General features: G+C 41.1%; 1 protein-coding gene and 1 pseudogene across 1 annotated transcript; both read left to right on the top strand.

Annotated features, from left to right (window-relative positions):
* The first annotated feature begins 4,730 nt into the window (after positions 1-4,730).
* On the top strand, positions 4,731-5,125 carry LOC113175622 (protein cornichon homolog 4-like; annotated as a pseudogene).
* Positions 5,126-14,947: 9,822 nt separating this feature from the next.
* On the top strand, positions 14,948-23,889 carry LOC113176949 (butyrophilin-like protein 1). The gene is given in 10 exon segments (XM_077801508.1): positions 14,948-15,211; positions 15,214-15,313; positions 18,129-18,223; positions 18,865-19,051; positions 19,157-19,348; positions 19,727-19,753; positions 21,619-21,645; positions 22,864-22,890; positions 22,974-23,100; positions 23,343-23,889. Coding segments are annotated over 10 exon segments (1,593 nt in total).
* Positions 23,890-24,332: the final 443 nt, after the last annotated feature.

Here is a 24,332-nt window from a genome sequence, read left to right as displayed (position 1 = left end):
CACTTTCAGGTTTTGTTCCCACATGGTCCCTTGTTTTTCTTGATCCCCCACTGTGACCCTTCCTTTGGCTACAGACTTCCTGTGGCAAATCTCCTGAGATGATACTTAGAAGGCTCTGTGGGCTTGTCCTCTTGCTCTTGTTCAGGCTTCAGATGTATGGTTACAAGAGTTCTGTTCATGTCTTATATTCAGATAGCAGAAGATGAAGTTGACTGTTTTGAAACTGGTTTAGGGAATGTGGAATTTAGCTATGAGGAGCCATATGGGTTTTTTTAGTATTAAAAATTATTTCAGACAAGTGTGGCAGCACATACCTGTATTCCTAGCTACTGGGGAGGCTAAGGCAAGAGGATCACTTTAGCTCATAAGTTTGAGACCAGGTTGGGCATATAGTGCTACCTTATCTCAAAAAAAAAAAAAGTCAAAGAAGTGGAACACCACATTACTGGACTTGAATGTTTGTAGAGGAACCTTGAGTTTGAGAATGGTCCCCCATTCTATTTTTTGCAGATTTGTACTATCAGATGATAGAAAGTTTATCATCCAAAAATTTCCAGGGAAATCAATAGTGCATTGATTTTTTCTCTGGGAGAAAAGTTTTTTTTTCCTCTGTGAGAAAATCATCCTAAAGGAGGAGAGATTTATTATCCTCACAGCCTTAAATGTTTCAGTCCATAGTTACCTGACTTCATTGTTTCTGAGGCAGAATGTCATGTGATCACAGGTGGAGTGAGTGGCTCACCTCATGGCAGACAAAGGCAAGAGAGGGAGAGAGAGAGAGATGGGGGGCAAGAGCAAGGGAGACAAGGGGCCCAGGACAAGACATAGTCTTCAAGGAGACATCCAAGTTACCTACTTCCTTCCTGTTTCCTAGTCCATTTCAGTCCCAAACTCCAATAAATGATGGAGTTTGAAGAGTCCAACATTCTAAGTTATCTGCTTCCTATTCTGGGATGCATAAAACATACCTGTTTTTCCATATCTCAGTAACTTTCTGGTACCATTGAGAATGTTGAAATATATTAATTCAGGGAATTACAGACAAAGGAATGGATCCCCCTCCCCCTTAAAAAGCTATTAGTACATATTAATTGTAGAAAATATTGGGTTTTATTGTGACAATTTTATACATGCATATAATGTAGTTTGATCATATCCACCCTTTCTGCTACCCTCTTTGATTTTCCCTCCATTTCCCTTTTGTGTCAATACTGCAACTGAGGAAAGAGAAGTATTACTACAGTGAACATAAATGAAAAAGAGAATTTTCAGATGCAAGATGAATTGCAGAAACTTTGACCTCATATGAGCATAGGTCCAGTTAATATATTTTATCTTAGTAATTCCAAGTCAGATATTAAGGGTTAATTGGAAACCACAGAAAGAAGAAGAGACAGGACTTTGAAGACTTAGACCCTGGAAGAATAAAGGTGTGTTCACTCTACCAGGTGCAGAACTGTGACCAGTTGTTCTGACTGGGAGAAAGATGACACAGAATGGGAATTGGAAGATAGAAAGTACATATAACCAGTCCTTCAAGAAATAAGGACTGTTGTTGTATATTTTCTCTTTGCTTGTGGTATATATGTGTGTATTTGTATATATTGACCATTTGTTTCCTCTCTCTTCTTATATTTATGATTTTATATATAAATTTTTATCTTTTAGGTAACAATATAGTCAATGAGACTGACTGAATCTGAAGAGTAAATACTATAGCACTGTAGTATACAGTGACTGGGAGTGCTTCTTTACTTATTTTGGGGAACAGATGACAACTCTTTATTTGTCAGGTGGCTTTCTCATGATAGATTTGTTGTTTTATGAATGTTCAAATGTTTGTAAAATGGAGTAACATGTATGCATATATAAAACATAAAGTCAAAGGTGTGGACAGAGTCCAGTATCATTTCATTGCATTTCTGCTCCAAAACCACTCCATGTTGGTCTTCTTTGTGTTATTGGAACTGGACCTTGTAAACACTTCTTTGCCATCTGACACAATGTGAGATTGTTGGTACAATGCACTGGAAGGGCCACTGCAAGACAAGTTAATTCTTTCTCCCTCTCTCTCTCTCTCTCTCTCTCTCTCTTTCCTTCCTTCCTTCCTTCCTTCCTTCCTTCCTTCCTTCCTTCCTTCCTTCCTTCCTTCCTTTTTGGTACCAGGTATTGAACCCAGGGATGCTTAACCACTGAGCCACATTTCCAACTTTTTTTAAAAATTTTTCTTTAGTTGTGGATGGACACAATGCCTTTATTTAATTTAGTTTATTTTTAATGTGGTGCTGAGGATCAAAGGCAGTGCCTCATACTTGCTCCACCACTGAGCAACAACCCCAGCATCCCCAACTCTTTTTAAAATTTGAGACACAGTTTTGATACATTGCTTAGGGCCTGGCCAAGTTGTTGAGGCTGGCTTTGAAATTGTGATACTCCTACCTCAGTCTCCTAAATGCTGGGATTACAGGCATGAGCCACCTTACTTGGCTGTTTTTCTTTTTGATGAACCTTCCAGTAGTGTGCAGAAGTCTCACCTTTTGGTCACACAGTAAGAAATGTCTGTATTGGTATCTATCTATATTTTTAGTCTCTGCTTTAGGTTCCTGAAAAGTGGTTTCTCTCTCTGATCCCTTAAAACAGTTCCTAAAGCCCTTAGAATTTCCTGATGAAGGTGAAAGGAGAGTCTGTTGTTATTAATATCAAGCCCCTTTCAGCCATCTGAGTTTATGTTAATAATATAACTTTTAGAAAGCTTCTGGGTCACCTTAGGATGGGGGAAAATTGCCAAAGGTGCAAATTTTATGAGTAGAAAGTTGAAAGATGGGAGAAAATATGGCTGAAGGTTGAGTTAATTAATTGCCAGCAGTCACTGATTTAATCAATCATAAATACACATGAAACCTCCATGGAAATGTTGAAGAAGCTTTTGAGTTGATAAACAACACTATATTCATGTGTCAGGGTGGTGCCTGTCAAACTTCACCTCAGGGACAGATACTCCTGAACTCAAGACTTTTCTGGGCCTCACCCAATGTACAAGTTCATCTGGCTATTCACTGTATCCTTTACAAGATCTTTTACAATAAATTGGTTAGTAAACAAAGTTGTTTTTCTTGGTTTTGTGAGCCCTTCTAGTAAATGGCTGCAGAAAATCATCCAATCTGAGGATAGATCTTGGAAATGGAGTATGGGCCTTGGGAATGAGGTAGAAATTTAGGGTACTAAGGGAAAAAAACTCTCTAAAGGAGAAATGTGCTTGTTGGGATGTGGAACAGTAACTTGTGAACTGCTCTTGACCTGGACAAAGAAACTTAAGGGACAGAAAGAGACCAAAAGGTAAAAATGTACCAAACAATCCCATAAATTACTTTATAAGTTTCCAGTTCCATATAAATTTTCTGGAATTCAGCAAAGCAGGAACAAGATTTCAAAAGAAAGACACTACTAAGCCTCATAAAGCTAGGGGCTAACATTTGATTAGATCAAACACCTGATTAAACATCAGCTGAAAACAACATAGCAAACTAGATTTCCTAATGGGAAACCATGTTACTCAATATTTCCCAAATCTCCAGGGAAGTCATGTCCCTTTGGATCATATATTCTTCCTTTGTACCCTAATAAAATAACTTGACCTTAATCATGGGTGGTGTGATTCTCCTTGCTCTTGAGATTGCTCACTTTATTCTCTGAGGGTTCCAGTATTCACTTTTCACTTTCTAATGATGCTCTTTCTCTGTCTGCTAAAACCAGACACATCCTTATGTTCTTTTCTGTGGTATGGGCCAGGGTCTGAAAGGTCTGAGTAGAGTTTTCCTTTGCCACTGGAGAGACTTCACTGGACCTCCTTGCAGTGACAGGAACTTCAGAAACAGGTGGGTAACTTGAGGAGTCATCTTGTGATTGTCACTAAGTCATAGGGGACATACTTTTAAGACGATGGGATCCACTTAACCAGTGAGATCTGTGCTCATTTCTTAATTTCTCAATTCAAATAATTTTGTGAGGTATTGGGTAAAGTATGAACCTATAGGCATTTACATTTACATACCCAGATATGTGCAGAGAGTTGGAGAATAACTTGGTGTGGAAAACTCCAAACATTTGGTGTCAGAAGTGTTCTGGAGGATATTATGAAAGAGGATACCTGGTGAGTTGGAGCATTATGGATACCTTTCAACCTTCCAGTGGGCCATAGTCCCATTTTCCCCATGAGCTCTGCACCTCAATCTCACTGGGGACCCTATCATACCTTGCTTCCTTCCTTTGCTACTCTGCCTCATCCCAACAGGTAGTATCTGCTCACTATGTATGCCATTTCTGCATTCTTTGGAGCCTTCTTTTAGTAATTAACCACCTTTTACTGGTTAATACTTTTTCTTTTTCCTCTTTTTTGAGTGCTAGGGAATAAACCCAGTGCCTCAGTCATGAATAAGTCTATATTAAGTTTTTCTTGTTCAAATGATTTATGTGGTTTCTGGACTTTGATAAAAACATCTAAACCACAATAACTTAGTACCAGTTAAAGGAGGGTGCTGAATTGCCCACAGTATGTGAGAAAGAGTAATTGAGGCATTAATCAAATTGGTAAAATGGTTAACTCCAACAATAACATATAAATATTGTGATTTTTGTGGATTTTAAGTATTTTCTATATGTAAATATATTACTTGTCAGTTTGATGGAAAGAGCATCAGCAACAGAGGAGGAAGGAAAGGAGAAGGAGGAGGATGGAGGCAGTAGTGTTCATCTCCTCATTCCACAATTGTTGTGCCCTCATCTCCCTCTCAGTCTACTTCAGAATTATATCATCTGATTTAGAATGTGATGACATTAATGCTAGATCATGTTGCTTAGAATTTCTTGGCCATACCATTGTCACCGTATTTTGCTTGTTTCATTTAACTGCTTCATCTTCCCTCTCAACTTAGCAGTTGCTACTTAGATTATAGATTGGTTCATTATGGTGCCAAGTGGTGGCATGGGGGTATTTGATCCAACAGAAATACAAAATTGACATCAACTGAAGTCACACATGAAAAAAGCCATGATCAAGCTTTGTTTCCACTTGCTTCATTTCCTCATGTATCTTTATAATATGATTTTAGCTGTGATAAATGACTGAAGCCAGAGAAATTGTGGTTGGAGTTAATATACACTACAGTGGCATATGATCTACCCAAACTGAGTCATAGGACATACACAATTTAAACAGATCAATTTCAAGCAAGGAATTAGATGACACCATCAAAAGCTATCAACAAAGAATCCTGAGACCAGAAGGATTCACAGCTAAGTTGTACAGGACCTACAAGGAAGAATTAATATCAAATAATCCTCAAATTATTCCATGAGATAGAATAGGAAGTAGCCCTTCTGAACTCATTCTACAAAGTCAGTATCAACCTGATATCAAAACCAGGCAGAGACACATCAAGGAAATAAAATTTCACACCAATATCCCTGATTAATATTGATGCAAAAATTTCCAATGAAATTCTGGAAAATTGCATAAAAAAGCCTACTAAACAAGTAGTGCACCATGATCAAGTGGAGTTCTTTCCAGGGATGCAAATTTGGTTCAACATACGGAAATCAATAAATATTGATCACATCAATAGACTTAAAGATAAGAATCATATAATTGTATTAATTGATACAGAGAAAGCATTTGACATAATACAGCACCCTTTCATGTTTAAAACACTAGAAAAACTTGGAAAGTAGTAACATACCTTAATTGTAAAAGCTATCTATGCTAAACCTAAGGCCAACATCATTCTAAATGGCAAAAATTGGAAGCATTTCCTCTAAAAACTGGAATATAAGAGGTATGCCCTCTTTCACCACTTCTATTCAATATAATTCTTGAAAAACTCTGGTCAGAGCAATTAGACAGATGAAAGGAATTAAAAGGATACGTATAGAAAAAGAAGAACTCAAATTATTATTTGTTAGTGGCAGGATTCTATACTTAGTGGATCCAAAAAACTCTGCCAGAAAACTTGTGGAATTAATGAATGAATTCAGCAAAGTATCAGGTTATAAAATCAATATCCATAAATCAAATGCATTTCTATACATCAGTGATAAATCCTCTGACAGAGAAATTAGGAAAACTACCCCATTCACAATGGCCTCAAAAATATATAAAATCCTTGGGAATGAACTTATCAAAATAGGTGAAAGACCCCTACAATGAAAACTACAGAACACTAAGAAATTGAAGGAGATCTTAAAAGATGAACAGATCTCCCATGCTCTTGGATAGGCAAAATTAATACTGTCAAAATGGCCACATTACCCAAAGCACTATACAGATTCAATGTGATTCCAACTAAAATCCTAATGTCATTCCTTATAGAAATAGAAAAAGCAATTATGAAATTTACTTGAAAAAACAAGAGACCCAGAATAGCAAAAGCAATCCTTATCAAGAAGAATGAAGTGGGAAGCATCACAATAGTAGACCTTAAACTATACTACAAAGCTAGAGTAACAAAAACAGCATGGTATTGGCACCCATATAAACATGTAGACCAATGGTACAGAATAGAGGACACAGAAACAAACCCATCTAAATACAGTTATCTCTTACTAGGCAATGGCACCAACAACATACATTGGAGAAAAGATAGCCTCTTCAACAAATGGTGCTGGGAGAACTGGAAATCCATATGCAGCAAAATGAAAATAAACCCCCAACTCTCTCCATGTAAAAAACTCAACTCAAAGTGGATCAAGGACCTAGGAATTAGTCCAGAGACCCTGTGCCTAAAAGAGGAAAAAGTAGACCCAAATCTTTATCAGGTCAAATTAGGCCCCAACTTCCTTAAAAAAAGAGTCCTAAAGCACAAGAAATAAAATCAAAAATTAATAAATGGGATGGACTCAAACTAAAAAGCTTCTTCTCAGCAAAAGAAACAATCAATGAGGTGAACAGAGCCTAAATCTTTGAAGCAAATTTTTGCCATACACACGTCAGATAGAGCACTAATCTCCAGGATTTATAAAGAACTAAAAAAACTTAAAACCAACAAACCAAACGACCCAATCAACAAATGGGTTAAGAAGCTGAATGGACACTTTTCAGAAGAAGATATACATTCAATCAACAAATATATAAAAAAATGTTCAACATCTCTAGTAATTAGAGAAATGCAAATCAAAAGTACTCTAAGATTTCATCTCACACCAGTCAGAATGGAAGTTACCAAGAAATAGACAACAATAAATGTTGATGAGGATGTGGGGGGCATACTAATACATTGCTGGTGGGACTGCAAATTGGTGCAACCACAATTCACAATAGCTAAACTGTGGAGCCAACCTAGATGCCCTTCAGTGGATCAATGGATTAAAAAAAGCTGTGTCATATGGAATTTTACTCAGAAATAAAAGAGAATAATATCATGGCATCAGCAGGTAAATGGATGGCGTTGGAGAAGATAATGCTAAGTTAAGTTAGCCAATCCCCCCAAAACAAATGCCAAGTGTTTTCCCTGATATAAGGAGGCTGACTCATAGTGGGGTAGGGAGGGAGACCATGAGATGAATAGATGAATTCTAGATAGGGAAGAGAGGAGGGAGGAAAAGGGAAGAGGCAGAGGATTAGCAAGGATGGTGAAATGTGATAGACATCATTATCCAAAGTACATGTATGAAGACACGAATTGGGTATCAACCTACTTTATGTACAAACAGAGATATGAAAAAAATTGTGGTATATATGTGTAATAAGAATTGTAATGCAAAAAAACCCCAAAGTAGATGTATAAAGATATGAATTGGTGTGAACATACTTTATATACAAAGATATGAAGAATTGTGCTCTATATGTGTAATAAGAATTGTAATGCATTCCACTGTGGTGTATTTAAAAAAATAAAATCAATTAAATAAAAAAATTGGTGCAACCAATCTGGAAAACATTATGGAGATTACTTAGAAAACTTGGAATGGAACCACTATTGGACCCACTCCTTTGTCCATACCCAAAGGATGTAGTAATGCAGCCACATCAATGTTCATAGCAGCTCAATTCACAATAGCTCAACTGTGGAAGCAACCTAGATGCCCTTCAATAGACGAATGGATGAATAAACTATGGCATATGTACACAATGGAATATCACTCAGCATTAGAAGAAAATAAAATTATGGCATTTGCAGGTAAATGAATGGAGTTAGAGAATATCATGCTAAGCAAAGTAAGCCAATCCCCAAACTCCAAAGGCTGAATGTTCTCTCTGATAAGTGGATGCTGATCCAAAATGGGGAGGGAGAGGCATAGGGAAAATGGAGAAAATTTGATTGGGCCAAGACGAAGGAGGGTGGAGAGGGGCCATGGGGGCAGGAAAGATGGTGGAATGTGATAAACATCATTACCCAAGGTACATGAAAGACTGCACATAAGGTGTGAGGCTACATGGTGTACAACCAGAGAAATGAAAATTGGTGCTGCAATGTGTGTAATGAATCAAAATGAATTTTGCTGTCATATATACCTAATTTAAAAAAAGATACATTACAGTGAACAGTTGAGGAGCCAATGACTATTTACATCATCCTGAGAACCATGATCATAGCAGTATGTAATTTTGTATTTGAACAATATAGTATTTTTACCATAATAAAGTATTTTTAAAAAACAGAAAATATTACTTGTCATATACTTCCTTCTATTTAGCCTGTATATTTATGAACTATATTATTTTTGAAGGAGCTACAGGCACACTTCTTTTGATACAGAAAAGATAGTATGCAGATAACATGATTTTATCCATAGAAAATAGAAGTAATCTTTCTAACAAGTGGACCAACTGCCCAATCCCAGAGAGAGTGCTTAACATCCTTACTATTGGTAAAGCTTTGTTAACATTGTTTTGATTTATAAGTTACCTAGGTAGACATATTGCGATGAGTTTCTCTTGGAAATTTAAACTCATCAAGGTTGTAAAGTGCTTTCCTTAGATTTTTAATTTTGTTATAAATGTTTGATTATATAAAAGAAAGACTTCTTTCCTGTCTACATTTATTACATATACATTCATGGTGTAGATCCTTGAAATCCTACTCTCTTTGTTTTACAGCAGAGCTCACTTCTCCAAAAGATTTTTGATGCTTCTATACAGTTCAGGTTCTGCAAAGCCCCATGGACTTCATAAGAGAGCGTGAACTTAACCCCTCAGGCCAGCTCCACTTCACTGTCCACGTAGATTGGCTGCTGTAGGGTCTGTTTGAGCAGTTCTACTCAGTCTATGGTTGTTTTGGTCATGGTTTGTTCCTATCTTAGTACTACCTCAATATTATTCATAGCATCCATTCTTTATATTGCCAAGAAAAATTATTTAAAATGTAATAATGTTAAAGATTTGGGTTTTATGTCCTTTCAGTGTCACACTGGAGCAATAGTAGGCTAATACAAAGATTATGTATTACTGTAGATATGTGTATGTGTGTATTTGTGTTTGTGTGTTTGTTAATTTATTTTCTTTATCTATTCATCCATCATGGACACCTAGGTTGATTCCATATCTTGGCAGTTGTGAATAGTGTCACAATAAACATGGGAGTGCAGATATCTCTTTGCCACAATGATTTCCTTTCCTTTGGATATATTACTAGTCATGGGATTGCTGAACCATAGCATCTTCAATTTAGACTATATTTTTTGTTTTTTAAAATACTCTGTGAACCAGCCTAAAGTAATACCAATTCTAATACTGATTAATTAATTTTTTTTGATTTCTATACTTGTATCAGAATCTTATTTATTTACTATTTTAGTATCAGAAAAGATTTATAAAGAATTTCTTGCCCCTAACTGGTGTAGTATATGATAGTGAACTAGCATTTATTTAAACTGGAGAACGAAAGAAAGAAAAACATCCGATTGAGTGAATGTGGTTTGTTTGAGAAATAAAACACACATACACACACACACACACACACACACAGAGGATTTTCTTTTTCCCCCATTTTTTATTTGTGCATTATAATTATACATAACAGTTGGAGTCATTGTTACATATTCATAATTGCGTGTTATATAATACTTGGTCAGTATTGCTCCTCAGTAAGAAAGATATTTATGACTATCGAAACTATACAGTATTTTATTGCTTTCAATAGTTGATTTTATAAAAACTTTTATATTAGTTACAAGTAGAACATTTTGTATTAGGTGATTTTTACGATAAATACCTTACAAAATATCATTTTATTAATTTGGAAATATCAAACATTGAAATATAAGTTGCAACATGCCCAAATATTTTTTTCTCCTGCAGAATTGACAAGAAAAGTAAAGAGAGCAGGAGACTTTTCTGGATCATCCCCACAGGACTGGAACTCAGATCTCTATTCTAACTTGAAAGCTTCTCATCTTTTAATTGTGGACCCCCATCTCATTCCCTTACCTTGGTCTTCCCCACAGCTGAGTACCTTCCAGTTTCCACTTCATCACAAAGTCCTTGGATAATGTTTTCTTTGCCTCATTCTCTGTATGAACCTTTGCTTGTTGTCCATCACCTTTTCCACTCACCTTTCTGACTCTCTCTGCCTCAGTGAGGAGGACATCTGATGGGAAGCAGAGTTTTTACCAGAGGGAGAGAGCTGAATTCAAGGGGGTTAGCTGAGCTGGGCCCTGGCTCCAATAAGAAAGAAAGGCATAGGAGGTCTGTCAGCCACTTCTGGTTCGATATTTCAGGATATATTCAATCCTCAGTATTAATAAAATTGGGGGCTTGGGGAGTTAAATACTTTATATCAACTGTCACATTTTTAGAATCTCAATGCATTTCATACAATTTACATTAACCATTGTTTTATGGTTTAGGCATTTATCTAAAGCTATTTAGAAAACAATGTAGGAAAAAGATAGGAGGTATTTATTACATGTTGGTCATAAAAGAAAGTTAATATTAACCTCATTAGTATTAGGATCATTTAAGATTATACAAGAAACATAATTTGTGGCTTACTGAATAATGTTTCTTTTCAAAGCAGCTGAACAGTGATCCTTATGAGCTGGGAGAGGACAGTGCTGATGTTCGGTGTCCTCTGCCAGTGCTGGTCAAGGATTCTGCCAGTGTTCTTTAAGGAGACCTGACCTGCACTTTGTCACTGCTTCCATCCCCTCTTCCCCAAATGGAGGGCAAAGGGCAACCTTGGGAGGGAGAATGCTCAGGTCAGGGTGATATAAACTTTCTGGCCTTGTAATTGAGGCAATTCAGAGTCCAAGATCCCTTTCAGGATCTTGCTCACTTGAATTACCTTGGGCAGGAGGCTGGGCTGGAGATGTGGTGGTGGGAGGCAGTCTCCTGGCACATCTAGCCTCTCTCTCATCTAGGAAGTTACTAGATTGATGTAACCAGATGGCAGAGCTCAGGGCTTTATCTCTGCAGTTGTGATAATGAGATGGCATAAATAAAATTTATGTAGCACAGTTCTTGATAGAGATTCAATATAATTTTGTTTTCTTCTTTTTGTAAGATTTCCCTAACATCTCTAGGCCTTGTGGAGTCTGCCCTTTGGGCAGTGATTGGTGGTGGCATTGTAGGGTGGTTGTGGCATTTCACCTCTACGTGAGGTTGTTCTGCAGTGTTCCAGGAAAATTCTGGGTACCCTCTTTTAGGGTTCTGCTCTGCTGCCTTCTTCCTAGTAAAGGGAGCAATGTCCAGAGGGCAGGGCACACTCTGCCCAGGATCCTTTTGCAAGCTTTCACTTTAGATGGTGGAAGGAGCCAGAGAGGGGTTGCTCCTCTGACTGGGAGGGCTTAGTGGGGTTCCCTTGTCAGAGACTCTGCAGACATCACTGCAACTTATGTCTGGCTCTGCTCTTTCCCTCTATTCCTGGGGACCAAGTTCTTCTTGGAAATGAGGAATTTGGGACCCCAGCATTGGACTCAGAAGCAGATTATTGGGCTCTGAGTGCAGTTTGGGGCAGCTGCAAATTCTGAGGGCAGCTTTGGGGCCTGCTGGGGTCCTTGTGACTCTGACCTATCTCCAGCTGCTGTGTTTAGAGATGCTCCAGGAGTCACAACCTTTCATAGGTGGGAGAACACAGAAGAAGGTAAGTTGGCTTTGAAGATACCTCTGACCTAAGAGGAGGAAACCAGGGAGAAGCTGGTGGCAGGAAGAAGCTGAGGATGAGGTAGTGCCAGAGGCTGTGAGGGTGGGTAGGTGGAACAGTCTTGTTTTAGAAAGAACCAGGAGAAGCTTAATGAGGGTTGTTCCTGTATTCATTTGTTTTAATGATACTTATGTAACATTTTCTGGGCCCAGGCCCTGTTCTAATTACATGTAGTTACTATAAATTCACCTCATTTTCATTACAAACTTGGGGGGGGGGTAGATGTTGTGACTATGCCCATCATACAGATAAGGAAACTGAGGCCAAGAAGGTCACGTTGAGAGTGGCTGAGCCTGGAGGGAAGCCTAGAAGTTGGCTCCCAGAATTTGTTCTTCCCAATACCACAGACTGCCTTCTCCCTGCCCCTTCCAAACAGTAGGTGGTTTGGGGTCTTTTCTCTGACCAGGGCTCATTAGCTCTATGCTCTGTCTCCAGGAAGGGTCCCTAACCTCTCAGGCAGAAATCTTTCTCAAAGAAACAGAAGGAAAGGAGAAACCTGTTGATGGGGTTGTGTGTGGCCAATGAAGCACCATGTCCTGAGCCCACAATGGAAGAGACTGGGCTGACATTCAGGTTTAGGTGATTCCACATCTAAAAAGGCAGGATGGGGTTCTGGGATCTTGTGATGGGTCCCACAGCCTCCTTGAGGATGTGTCTGTCAATGACACTGTCCAGGCCAAATCTGGGCTTAACTAGGGGGCAGGAAAAGAGGGAAGCAGGAGCTGGATGTCCTTCCTGATGGGGACCCTGAATCTGGGCCCTCCTTTCTGGAGGTCATGAGTGGTGTGTGAATAGAGAGACAGAGGAATGGCTTCCACCACAGAGCTCCAGGTATGGGGAATGGAAGAGCTTGGTGTTCTGGGATGAGTAGAGTTGCCCTGAGTTGGCCTGGAAAGAAAGGAACAGTTTCTTACCAGGTGATTCTAATGGTTTCCTGATACCACAGTCTTCCCAGAAGAGCTGGAAGGATCCCGAGCTCAGCTGTTGGTCAGTGTCAGGGTTGTGGGGGGCGCAGCACCCTGTTAGTATGATGTGCCACTAGGAAATGCTTTGCTCCAGCAGGGGATTGCTGTCCAGCCCTGAGCCATGCTCTCTATGCTGAGGTGCTAGAGCTCTGGGATGGACCTGCCTCCTGCCTGCAGGTCTTGGCCCTCATCCCCATCTCTCTCCCCAGCTCTAAAGATATGGAGGGATCCTGCAGTCGCTCCTTGCTCTGCTGTCTCACTTCCCTGCTTCTCCTTGTCCAGCTGTCCATGGGTGAGTGTCCCCATCTGTCTCCCTTTGTGGTTTTAAAAAGCCAGATAGAAAAACATTTGAACGTATATTTTCCCTCATTTTTTTGTTTTCTTGCCTTTTATGTGTGTGTGCTGCAAGATTCATTCATTCATTTTATTTCTGAAATATTAATGAAATGTTGATTGCTAGATGCTATTCTATGAAAGAATCAGACAGAAATTCTGTCATACAGTTTACCTTCTATCAGGAGAAAGTGAGTAATAACTGCAAGTAGCCAGAGAAGCCTAAGTGTGTTGGAGGAGATTACCGTGATGGGAAATGCAGCAGGGCAGGGTGTGGGCAGTCAGGGGCATGGGAGGCAGGTGTGGGCAGGCAGCAGTGTTCAGTGAGGTGGTGTGTAGATGGGAACATAACCCAGGAGAAGGAGGGGTGAGCTGTAGGACCATTTGGAAGGAGGGTTCCTGCAGGGGGAGGAGCCTGTGCAGAGCTGGCAGTGTGCTGAGGTGTGAGGAAGCACTTAGGCTAGTGTTGGGTGGACTAGAGCCCATGGGGAGAGAAGCAGCAGGTGAGTTCAGAGGGGTCTTGGGAAGGAGGGTCCACCTTGTCAGGCCTGGGGAGAAGTGGGAAGCCCTGTGGAGGCTTTGAGCAGAGCAGCAACATGGATTAACTCACCTGTTAAAATGATCACTGAGGTCACGAATCCTAGTTCCTCTGGTTGAGATTTAATGGTGGCTGAGACCAGAGTGGAGTGGCACAGGGTTTGAGAGTAGCTCTTTGGAGGCCCATTGCAGCATGTCCTGCAGAGGAGTCATGTGGTAGCCTCAGAAGCCCAAGAGCACCAAGGGGTGGAGAGTGATGTGAACTTGCTTCTTGAACATGCAGTGATGGGTGTTTCTGTGAATGATGAGAGCAGGATCTTCACATCAGTAAGTTGCATTTGACTCTGTGTTTTAAAGTGTATATGTATTACTCTCCTCCCTCAGTGGAGGAGAAAACTATAGATTGAAGTAAAAAAATTTAGAATTGGAAGAGGGGAATTTCCAGGGTGTGACTGAATAACCAAAGAGTGTTGACCTTTGGTCAGGTGTGCTCTTAATGAAATGTTGATTTTTATGTGCTATTGTATGAAAGAATCAGACAGAAATTCTGTCATAAACTGAGACAGGGCAAGTTAGACCTGGGGTTCACAATGTGTGCTCCCCAGACCACCCTTGGAACTTCTTGTACGTGCACATTCATTGTCCCCCCCACCCCAGATCTAGTGAATGAGACGCTCTGGATTGGGCCCAGTGATGTGTGCTCTATAAGGCATCCTAGTAGTTCAGGTGCATGAAAGCTTGAGAACCACTGAATTAGAGATTACTTCATGGAAGGGCCTGGGATCCGGAGCAGAAGACAATGAGGGATTGTCCTTGACATCATTTCTGTCCACATCATTATGATCAGAAGACCTCTTCCAAATCTATCAGACTGCAGGGCTCATCTCGTGTGGCCCCTGCCCAAGCTTTCCTGCCTTCCCACTTGGTGGTGTGTGTTCTCTGTTTATTGGTCTGTGTCTCTCTAGCTTTCTTTCCCTTATGTCTGTGTCCACAGAGCAGTTCCAGGTTGTTGGCCCTCAACACCCCATTGTGGCACTGCTGGGCAAGAATGCCATACTGCCCTGTGCCCTAGTCCCAGCCATGAATGCAGAGAACATGGAACTGGGGTGGTTCCGCACCACACTCTCACAGGCAGTGTTCATCTACTGGAACCAACAAGAACACTCTGAGGAACAGATGGCTGAGTACAGAGGGCGGACCTCACTGGTGAGGGACTTCCTTTCAGAAGGGCAGGCTTCTTGCATTTGACCAGATAGGTCCAGGTTTCTGACAATGGAATGTACACCTGCTTCTTCAGACATGGAGGCTTCTATGAAGAGGCTGATTTGGAAGTGAAGGTGGCAGGTTAGTTTCTTGATGTCTATTCTATAGACCTTGGGAGTACTGGGTTTGGTGGGAATATCAGGGATCATCCAAATTAAGCCTCACATTTTATAGGTGAAATGAAAGAAAAAAGTGGCTCATCTTTTATTCATTGATTCAGTACAAACACTGTTTATGGGGCATCTAAAATATGTGAGGACTTGTCCTGTGCACCAGAGATATATCAGTGTAACAGAGATCCCAGCAGTGAGGAGTTTACTTTCAAGAGACAAAAGAATAAAAAATAAAATAAATAACTCAGTAGAAGATGTGATAAGGTGATAATTACTTAAGACAAAAGTCCAAATATAATTAAGAAAAGGGCACTGGATGTGGGCTGGGAAGTTGGGTCAAGGTGTAGTGTTACATAGGGGCTCAGGCAGAGCCTTATTGACAGTCTGAGCAAGGCTCAAAGGAAGTAGGTATTTAGCCAGGTGTATATCTGTGGGGCCAGAGTTTAATGCAGAGGGAGCACCTGGTATGAAACCTTTGAAGTAGGAGTATGGTTAATTATTCTGGGTATAATGTGGCCATCATGGTTGGTAGGAGGAGTGATGAGGAGGATGGTAAGAAGGGGCAATATTGGAATAAAGAGATGTTCCTGTATTAACACCACTCACAGGTGTCAGGATGAGGTCATTATGAGTGGACACCTGAGCTGGTACGAGAGCCCTGGAGGTTGATGGGCTGGAAGGTGAAAAGTCAGAGGGCAGACAACATGGTGATTATGGTTACTTGCATTTGACCAGATAGTTCTTGGGGTTGAGTGTGAGGGCCCTGAGGGTCTCAGATGGTGGAGTTTGGGGACAAGTGTTGGAGAGGAAGGCAGTTACCAGGTCAGTAAAGGCTTTGTGTGTTGTTATGGAGTTTGGATGCAGAGTAGGGGGGATCCTAAACAGAGCCATGTTGGGAATGCTCATGTTCGCAGCTGTGAATGGATGGATGGGGGGTGAGCAAGAAGGAGGCATGAAGTGCATTTATGATGTGGAGAGAATGAGTGCCTGACCTGAGGCATGGCAGTGGGGTGGGAGAGGAGGGGTCAGACAGGTTTAGAAACTAGAGTCAACTGAGTAGATTTGTGGGCATGGAGTTTGGAAGGTGAGGAGAAGAGTTCAGAGACTTCCAGGTATTTTTTTTGAACCATTTGTTGTTTCGTGGCAGGATTATTGATAATTATATGTCAGTTCTACTGCTGTAATAATGCTGTGTAACAAACAGCCACAATCTCAGGTGCATTTGGCAATAAGAAAGTATTTAATTCAGGCACTATGTGAGTTCAACTAATTGGGGCTGAACTTGGCTTATCTCACCTCGTTTACTCACATCTTTTGTCATATTTCAGAAACATAATTAAAACCAGAATATCCCTTCCATGCTAGGAGAAAACACTTTTATTACTGAATAAGCATCAAACCAGAGTGTGATACATAGTATGGTGATCTGTGAATGGATTACACAACCAGAAAGAAATTTCCTCTTTCTCTTTAGAGCCAAGCATATATAATCTCCTGTATATTTGTTTTCAAGATGAACAATGAGTAATCCTCAACTAAGATGGATCAAAGCCCTATTTGTTCCACATAACTCATCCTAAATTTACCTGGTAGTTTAGGATACTATCTGTGTCATCTAATAGGCTTTATCTGGAAGCAAAATAAACTCCTCCAGCTTTATGACAGGAAGCAATTTTATAACTTGGAGCAAGATGCCCACATAAGTTAGATTCCTATCTTTTCACACAAAGGGGGCAAAGGGTTGCTATCTTCCCTGATGTTTACCTTTCAAAGAAATGTCTCCCAGGTCCTTGAGAAAGGCATTCCTGAGCCACAAAGCTGGCAGAAAACCTAACCAGTTTTCAAAATCATATATAAACATTTCAAAAGAGGAGAAAGTACTTATGTGTAATTGACATTTCCTAAAGCAAATGGTATAAGAAAAAGGAATAAAATATTTTATTCAACAAGGAGAATTAAGCTTTTTACTTGTAATTTTTATTTGTTCTTAATTCAGCTGAAAAGTTCACCAGGTGTGTCTTGGTTGGGTGTGCTGATGTTTTAGGTGGTCATTTGGCTGAACTAGGGCAGCTGTAGCAGATTGACCAGGAAATGTCACATGAGTCCATCCTTCACTGGGTAGCCTAGGATTGTCCTCCTGTGGAAATGGCAGAGGGTAAAACCAAGGTGCAAGTGCTTTTCAAATCTCTGCACTAGTCACATTAGCTAATTTCTCATTGAGTGAATTTCTGCCTCGTGACTGGGCCCAGAGGCAGAAGATAAAGGCAGTAAAAAGTGTGTGGAATGGGAGAACTGGGTATAAAGAAGGGTGAGGAATTAGTGAGATTTTAATTTTTGTTTTATCACAAGTGGTGCCAATTTATGAATTCAGTTTTGGAGTTTTGAGTTTGAGGTGTATGTGAGGAAACCTGGTAAAGATAACTCATGTGAACATGGGTGTAGGAGAAGAGAATTCAGGAGACAAGGTGGTCAGTCAATATAATTTTGGACATGATATACAGAGAGGCAGATGTCTCAGGAGAGTGTGTGAGGTGAGAAGACTGATATTCAAGGAGGGAGCCCTGGGATCAAATTCTTCCTGTTTGCCTTGGGCCTCACAGCTGGGGAGAAGAGCCCACTGCCCTGTGGGGGTCCCTGTGCTCCTTCCTTTTCTTCCCTCTTCCCATAGAATTCCCAGAATTCAACATAAAAACCTTCCCCCTGAAGTTGTATAATATCTAGGTATCTCTGGGGTCTCTGGACCCAAGGTGGCCTCCTGGGGCTCCATAGCTTCCTTCCCACAGGGATGGGCTCTGACCCCCAAGTGCACATAGAAGGGCCAGAAGAGGATGGGGTGCGTGTGGTGTGCAAAGCCTCAGGATGGTTCCCAAAGCCCCAGGTGTGTTGGGGTGCAGCGGAGCGTCGGAGGGAGAGACCACACAAGAGACTCACTTCATGCAATCGCAGGGGGGAAATTTATTGAGGGATCCGTTCCAGCGCACTGTTTCTCTGTGCCCACTCAAGAAGGGAGAGCGGCTCAGAGCCCAGAGCAGAGGTCAGGTGGAGCTTAAGTACACTTTTTGGAGAGGGCGGTGGGCTTAGCATACATCAGAACAAATCATCATGAGGCGTGGGGAAATTGAACAACAACTCTGAAACATGATTAGTACATATATTGGCGGGAACAATCAGGGCAGGGGTGATTGGTTACTTCTAAGTGGGGTACACATTTAAACTGATTGGTTCTGGGGCCTAGATGCTTACGTGCCATGTTACCTGGAGCCCTTAGCTATTAAACAACCAGGGAATCAATGGAGACATTTACTAGGCAGTTCCGGCATTGTCCTAACAACTTTACAGAGATTACAGGTTCCGGGGATAGCAGAGGAATTGTAACAATAGACTTTTACAATTGTAACAATTGTCTTTTACTTTTTAGCCCAGGCCTTGTAATCTAGAAGCTTTACAATGCCCTAGTCTCTTACACTTTAACTCAAGCTCTTGCAGCTTGGAATCAGTTTAGAATTTTTAACTTTACAGGTGCAGTGGAGAGACCTCAGTGGAAACAAGTTCCCAGCACTTTCTGAGGCCCACACCCAAGACACTGAGGAGCTGTTTAGTGTGGAGGCCACTCTGGTGGTGAGAGACAGCTCTGTGGGGAATGTGACCTGCTCTGTCCTCAACCCTGTCCTGGGCCAGGAGAAGGCCATGGCTATTTACATCCCAGGTCAGTGCTGCTTCCCACTCCCAGCAGAGCTGTGGGGAGGGCTGGCCTCTCTGAGTGTGCTGGCTCTCCTGGGTGTGCCCCTGACCTCTGTCTGCCTGGCCACAGAGCCCTTCTTCCCTCAGGCTTCTCCCTGGAAGCCAGCATTTGCTGTGATCCTGACCATTCTGGGGCTCCTACTCTTGGGGGCTAGCTATTTTATCAGAAAAGAACATTCTAGAAGGAGGCAGGAAAAGGAGCATCTGCTGCGGCTTAAGGAGGAGGAACAGCAGGCAAAGGAAGAGGCACTGAAGGCCATTGGTAAGACCCCACAGGGCAAGTGCAGACCTGGTGGTGAGTGGGACAGCTGACAGGGGCCAGGGTCTGGGGTCCAGCTCTTTAGGGAGATCCAGGGTCCTAGGCCCAGAGGAGGTGACTGAGGAGATTAGAGAGGACAGACTGGTGGGGTTGGGTAGGTGTGTAGGTAGAAATTCTAGTGAACAAAAACATTATTCCTAGGTTTTTCCAGGCACACAGTCTTTCCTTTTCTTGGGGATGGGTGTTCATACTTTTTTTCATTTTTTTTTTAGGTGAACTCAAGGCAGATCTCAGTAAGTTTTTGTTTCCTTTCTGAATTTTCTGTTTCCTTGGTAGCAGATGTTCTAGTTCCTAGCTCCCTTCTTTCTTGTTGTTTTTCAGATCAGAGGAAAGCTGCTTATCTGTCTGGTAAGTGCCTCTCCAGATAATGCTTGTTTCCTTATCTTACCTGTGTCCTGGTGTCCCCTGTACTTGTTTCTGTCTAGGCACAGACATGTGGGGCCCCATCCCTGGGAAGCTAGTGGAAGCCAGAACACTGGTCCCTGGAGTTTCCTTGATCTGGGCTGCTATTTCCTACCTAGTGCTTGGAAACCTGGGTGTGATGGTGACCAGAGGTGTCTCATGTATTCTGCATCTTATTTCAACCCTGGCTTGCCCATTATATTGTTTTGAGTTTTTTGTTGTTGTTTTTTGCCTTCAATGCATCTAGCTGTTGGACTGCACCTAGAAGATTAAAGGCAGATAGTACGATTTTATTAAATGATCTATATAAGTAAGTGGTGTCATTAAGTTTAGGAGGGTGACCTTCTGTTTGTTTCCCTACAAATCACCATTGAGGGATTATGTTTTCTCCAGCTCCTGAAGGTGCTAATTCAAGGGAGCTGCTTACCACAGGTGGGAATGTGGTGGAGTGAACCAAGTACTTCCTAAAAACTTGTTCTTATTGTCTAGAAATATTTCATATGTGAAAAATTGGGCAGTTTTACCCCAGAACTCATTCCCGTCTTTAAATCATTCTTCATTTTTGGCAATTTCCCAAGTGTCTTTTAATTTTAATTTTCTTTTTCTAATTGATTTTATTATTTTTAAAAAAATATACTACAACAGTGGAATGCATTACAATCCTTATTACACATATAGAGCACATTTTTTGTATCTCTGTATATAAAGTATGTTCATGTAAATTTATGCCATTATACATGTACATTTTTTTTGCATTATAATTCTCAATGCACATATATACCACATTTTTTCATATCTCTGTTTGTATATAAGGTATGTTGACACTCAATTCAAGTCTTCATACTTGTTCTTTGTATAATGATGACCATCACATTCCACCATCCTTGCTAATCCCCTTCTCCCTTCCTTTCCCTCCCACCCCTCTTTCCTATCTAGAATTAATATAATCCTCCCATGGTCTCCCTTCCTACTCCACTATGAGTCACCCCCCTTATATCAGAGAAAACATTCAGCATTTGATTTTTTTGGGATTGGATAACTTCACATAGCATTATCTTCTCCAGTGGCATCCATTTACCTGCAAATTCTATGATTTTGTTCTTTTTCAATGCTGAGTAATATTCCATTGTTTATAAATGCCATATTTTTTTATCCATTCATCTACTGAAGGACTTCTGGGTTGGCTCCACAGTTTAGCTATTGTGAATTGTGCTGCTATAAACATTGATGTGGCTGTGTCTTGTAGTACTCTGGTTTTAAGTCCTTTGGGTATAGTCTGAGAAGAGGAATAGTTATTTTTTCATTTTGTGGTGCTGAGACATAAACCTGGAACATCATGCATGCTAGGCAAGCCCTCTACCATGGTGTACATCTCCACCCCTTTCTCAAATATATTTTTGCTAGAAAAAGCCTGGATATAATAATACCCCTCATAATTGTGGAGTGAATAATATTTTATTCTCTCAAATATTTTCACACATAGTATAACTTTTATCCTTAGCAGAAAAACTGAATAAAGACAGATAGAATATGGACTTTTATGAGTTTTGAGACAGATGGTTTTCTGACAGAGAGAAAGCAGTGGGATAGTGGTAGTAGTTGGCCTGTAAAGCAGCCATCTTCATCTGTGGTCCAGGGGATTTCCCACAACACCCTGCTGACTCTGCATATTGCAAGAGGCCATCTCCTTTCTGGCTCCCTCCTCCTGTGGGTAGTCTCATCTTTATAATGGAGGGAAGACCAGGGCAGGCACATTCATGCTGAGCAGGCTTGTTTTAGCTGTGGTCTCACCACTGTGTGTTCCCTTTCAGCCTGGAGGAAGGCCCCCCTGTATGCAGGTAAGTGACTCTGATGTGTCCTTGGCCTTCCCTCCTACAGGCTCCTCCTCTGCCGTTCTGTGTCAGTGACCTCCACCCAGGATGGGATCGGTTTTCCTGCTCTCTCTTCTCTAATTTGTTTCCCACCCCTCCCAGTAAATACTTTTAACTTCTCTTGTTTTTTTTCCTTTCATAATCGTCACACATTAATCTGCCTCCTGCCCAAACTTTCCAAAAGCCAAGCACAACAGGAAAGCAAAATTCTCCTAAATGGGGAGTAAAATGATTGTAACTTGCATTAGAATACCACAGGGACTTCCCCTTGGGACCAGATCACAGAATTGACCTCATATTCCTATCTTTTAATTATTCTTCATTTTTTAAACATTTTTTTAGTTATAGGTGGAAAATACCTTTATTTTATTTTTATGTGCCTAGTCATGTATTTCACACAGTCACATTTATGGAGTTTAGGACTATGGGTTCTATCATAGCTGGAAATTTTTAAACTCTTCAGGCAATTCTTATGGTAGGCAAATGACTAGGTCTAATTTTTTTGGGTTCTCCCATATGTGTAAGCATGTTTTCCTTCTATTGGTCTGTGAGAAGTGGAAGAAAAGTCACTAATGTTGACCTGTCACTGGATGTATTTGTTTTCTATTTTGAACTTCTTTCTCTCCCATCCTAAAACACTCTCCATTGCCACCTAAATGGGTAAGATTTCTCTGAGTTCCCTACACTCATGATTTATAGTATCCTCCAAATTCAGCTAAGCTAGATGTAATTCTCTACTCATGGCTTAGAGTTAACCTTTCAAGTTCAGCACAGTCAGTTCTTTATAAGTGAATGGAGGTCTTTGAAATTTTGTTAACCTTAATTGTATCTCAAGATAACCCAGTTTTCAGGATGGTTGTGTGTCTGTTTATTGAGAAAGCATTATTTGTTAGCTAAATCTGAACAGTGACCTTTCAGATCGATATCCAGCATTTTGATCCTGGGGTGTTAAGCTTTTTGGCTTAGTCTTCAGCAGGATGTGTGAGTGGTGTGTGTGTGTGTGTGTGTGTGTGTGTGTGTGTTTGTGTGTCTGTATGTGTGTAAGAAATAAATACAGCAGGTGAATGTTTTCACACAGCTTTTCTCTTCTTCCTCCCACATTGCTGTGTTTCAGAAGACTGGGTGCTGACCCTGATGTGTAGAGACTCTGCAAATCCCTGACATGAGATCTGTGTTCTCTTGTAGATTGGCGGAAGGAACGGTTCCAAGCCTGTGAGTGACTGTGTGCTTCTAGATGTTCCTCCTGTTGCCCTCATGGCTTCTGGCTTCTCCTTAAGTTCTCTGTGGTGATTCAGGTGCCGGCATCACCAATGGTGTTGCTGTGGCAGAAGTGATGGTCACAACACTGGTACTGGTTCTCAATGGTCCTGTCACAATTCTACCCTCGAAATCAGCCTCTGGATTCTTCTCCTGGTTGAGGATGTGGGCTTGAGTTACAAGACTCATATCTCAAGAGGCTTATCCCCTCCTCAGCTCAGGCAGCTCTGTGGCTGTGAGGTGGTGGGTGGCTGTGTGCTTTGTCTTGGGGCAGGGGAGGACCTTGCATGATTGATAACTCTCTCAACAGGGCCTGTCACTCTGGACCCAGACTCTGCTCACCACAGGCTTTCTGTCTCTCATGAAAAGTCACATCTCACCTGGAAATATCACTGTTTGTTCCCTAGTGAAAAATGCAGTGTGTTGGGTGTTGAGGGCATCACATCAGGAAGATGGTACTGGGAAGTGGAGATAGAGAATGAACTCTTCAACAAGTGGACTCTAGGAGTCTGTAGGAAAGATGTGAGAAGAGTGGGCTGCTACCTAGAATCATCACAAAGTGGGTTTTGGGTCATTGGGAAAAGTAACAATAAGTATTTTGCTGGGATTTATCCTGTGACTTGGTTATCTCCTAGGCAGGATCCCTATAGGGTCGGGGTATTTCTGGATTACAATGAAGGAGATGTTTCCTTCTATAACATGATTGATGGTTCTCACATTTTCTCTTTCCCTCCAGTTTCCTTCTCTGGAACTCTCTTTCCATACTTCATGTTTATGTATGGAGCTATATCCATGACCATCTGCACCATGGAAAGTGGGTCTGAGGAGCTCCCTGTACCCCTTAACAATTCTCCCCCTTTGGAGGAGATCCTAAGCAGCCCAACAGAGGGGTTAAGCTCAGGTTGTGGTGTTGATGGTGCTCTCCCAGAGGCTGAAATTCTATTACTTCCCTGACACTCCCAGGTTTTATCTGCATAGAGTCCTTTGTTATTGGTGATCCCTCACTGTGGCTCTTCCTGGTGATGTGGCACTCCTTTTCTCTACAGGAAAGTCTTAACTGGGCTTCTCTGAAAATCTTCACCATAGCTGATTTTAGGACTGTCAGCAAAAGAGTCTCTACAAAAGAGTTCAATGTAGATAAACTTCCTATTTTCATGTTGCCCTGTTTTACTTGGCCACTGGCCAGGAAGATATCAGCACTCCAGGTGCTGGACACCCCCTTACCAGTTTCTCACAAACATGCATGTATCCAGTATAGTAGCTTGTAAAAATGTGTAAAGAAGCCTCTGGTCTTAAGTGTGGCTTCTCACAGAAGTCTACATTTCTAAGATAAGAGAAGTTACCAACTGGGCTCCATGGTAATAGCTGGTAGAAAGGGGAGAAGAAGCTGTCCCACT

The sequence above is a fragment of the Urocitellus parryii genome, chromosome 8, assembly GCF_045843805.1.
Source record: "Urocitellus parryii isolate mUroPar1 chromosome 8, mUroPar1.hap1, whole genome shotgun sequence".
NCBI lineage: Eukaryota > Metazoa > Chordata > Mammalia > Rodentia > Sciuridae > Urocitellus > Urocitellus parryii.
The sequence above is the reverse complement of the archived record's forward strand: the minus strand, read 5'-3'. Positions and strand labels throughout refer to the sequence as shown.